Here is a 2,328-nt window from a genome sequence, read left to right as displayed (position 1 = left end):
TCATTAAATACACCCATCTTGACGCTATTTTACAACAGGAGCTAAGAGAGATGTTTTTATTGATCCCCTCAAATCAGTCAATTGTGCTATTGCCTGTGAATTGATACAAAATATCATCTGATCACTTTTATGACTTTAGTACATCAGTACACTTGGAATGTCACTATCACATCTGTTTAATCAAGCTCTAGTCCATCTGTCTCTTTGGTGTGGTAATAGAAGGAGAACAAACTCCAGTTGCTAATAACAAGCAACCCATATATTTCCTGATCAAAGAGCTCACAGAGGATTTGAAGTTTAAAGCACAGGAAGGTTTGTTTTGTTTCCTTATGCACCATTACTTTTTGCAGAAAGAAAAGAAAATATTCCACTTTGTGGAAGCACCTTTGGGGACTACAGAATTTCAGCAATCTGTCCTTGGGTCTTACCAGGGGACGCTGGCATTGAGTTGTCCACAAAAGGTTTTGTGTTCTTCCTGGCTCATTACATCCACTGCATCAGCTTTTGCAAGGCTAGATTCGACGCAGAGCTTGTTTTGTCCAAGTTGATCAGTCATCCAAAAAATCCTAAAGAAATGAACTTCTTAGCCTGCACCTCTGCAAAGATTCTGAATGCAACCCTGAGGGAGATTGATTCCAACAGGACCTTGGATTTGGATGAGCCTTCTATACACATGTTGCAAGAATGGATTATCTCCCCTCCATATACAGACATGAAAATGTTCCTGATCCCACCAATTGTCTGCCTTGTGGCAGCCATCCTGGTAATTCCCTCCATCTTGTTTGTGATTTTCTCCAGCTTCAGCATCCGCCAGGAAACAAGGTATCTGCTGCTGGGAAATGCTTTACTTTGCGATCTGATGTACCTAATCTTCTACACCCTCTCCGCCGTTCTCAATGGCGTGAACCTTACGCTCCCCAAGTATGCTTGTGTGCTTCTGTTGTTTTTGCTGGCTGTGACTTACTGTGGGGGATTGCTCACAGCTGCTGCCATGGTACTGGATATATTTTTGGCCATTTTGTTTCCTTTGCGCTACGTTGCCATTTTGCCTTCTTCACGAACGAAAAAACTGATCATACTCATATGGCTCTCTTCCGGGGTTTTCCCAGGGATCATCTACTTGGTGCTGATGGTGACTCAAAAGCCCGCACCGTGTCCCATGAACACATGCTCTGTGCCAATAATACTGGTCATGACTCTAAATGGAGATGATGCTGTGAAGCTCTGTTTTGTGCTTTCAGTTGCAGTCCTCTTTCTCTGCTTGGCTTTAATACATGGTTGTTATATTATCCTGTATCTTAAAACAAGACAATCAGGCATATGGGAAAGCATTTTCTCTAGAGCTAGCGTGACATTCTTGATGCATCACACTATATTATTCTTTTACTTCTCTCCACTTCTGGCCCTTGTGGTGGCAACATTACTTTACATCAATGCTGTCATTGGACTACGGACAGGAATATGGATGTCTCTAACAATCTGCAATGTCCTGATTGTTCTGCCAAAAGCTTTGTTGCCTTATCTGTATGGGCTTCGATATAGGGAGATATCGTCCTCTCTCAAATTCATTTTCAGAATGAAGCGCCTTAGTCTTGTGTCACCTGTTGTATCGCCATAAAGTGAGGCAGAATGTACCTACACTAGAGAAAGTTGAAAGGGGCTGTATTTGCCCTCTCGCAATAGGTAAGCATGTCACCAGCTACCTAGATCTTTATTTGCAGGTGTCAAAGGCATTGCTGTGGCTGGGGTAGTCAGACTGTCTCCTCACTACCAGAAGGTTGCACATCTTGACTACACCACAACATGGGACCATACTCAGCATGTAGAGCTAGAGCTTGCTTCATTGCTGGAAGTGGCATTCTCTGGAGGAGACATTAAACAGAGGTCATTTCTGCCCATCTGTAGTGGAGGGGTCAAAGTTAAAAATAAAGAGCCAATGACACAAAGACCAGTGGCTAATCTTGGCTGCCTTGGCCTTGGCCAACATTGGGCACTCACTTTATTGAAGGGCAATCATGTGCCTGAGGGAACATGTACACTGCAACATAATATGATGTAGACATTCAAGCACAGGGTTTTCTAACACAGGTCAGCTGACTCAAGTCCCACTAAACATGGCTTCCATTGCAGTGTAGACATACCCTGTGATGGTGCTGTGTGCATAATAACTGTTGCATTCAGCCTCAGAGGAGTTACTGCAAGACTGGGATCCAGTTGACTGTTTTGTAAAGCACATTAAAATACCTTGGGTGTGACAAATGCTCTATTCAATGACACCCTATGCTACTTCTCGTATGTCAAAGCATTATCAGTCAAATGGATTAAGTC

General features: G+C 43.1%; 1 protein-coding gene across 1 annotated transcript; it reads left to right on the top strand.

The window, feature by feature from the left end:
- Window positions 1–574: 574 nt before the first annotated feature.
- Window positions 575–1,618, top strand: GPR148 (G protein-coupled receptor 148). The gene has a single exon (XM_038416543.1). The coding sequence runs from the start codon at window positions 575–577 to the stop codon at window positions 1,616–1,618; it is 1,044 nt and encodes a 347-aa protein (XP_038272471.1).
- Window positions 1,619–2,328: the final 710 nt, after the last annotated feature.

Source organism: Dermochelys coriacea, chromosome 9 (genome assembly GCF_009764565.3).
Source record: "Dermochelys coriacea isolate rDerCor1 chromosome 9, rDerCor1.pri.v4, whole genome shotgun sequence".
Lineage (NCBI taxonomy): Eukaryota > Metazoa > Chordata > Testudines > Dermochelyidae > Dermochelys > Dermochelys coriacea.
This window is presented reverse-complemented; position numbering and strand designations above follow the sequence as displayed.

Excerpts from the sequence above, each read along its gene's own strand:
- GPR148 (XM_038416543.1), top strand. The coding sequence starts at position 575 with ATGAACTTCTTAGCCTGCACCTCTGCAAAGATTCTGAATGCAACCCTG.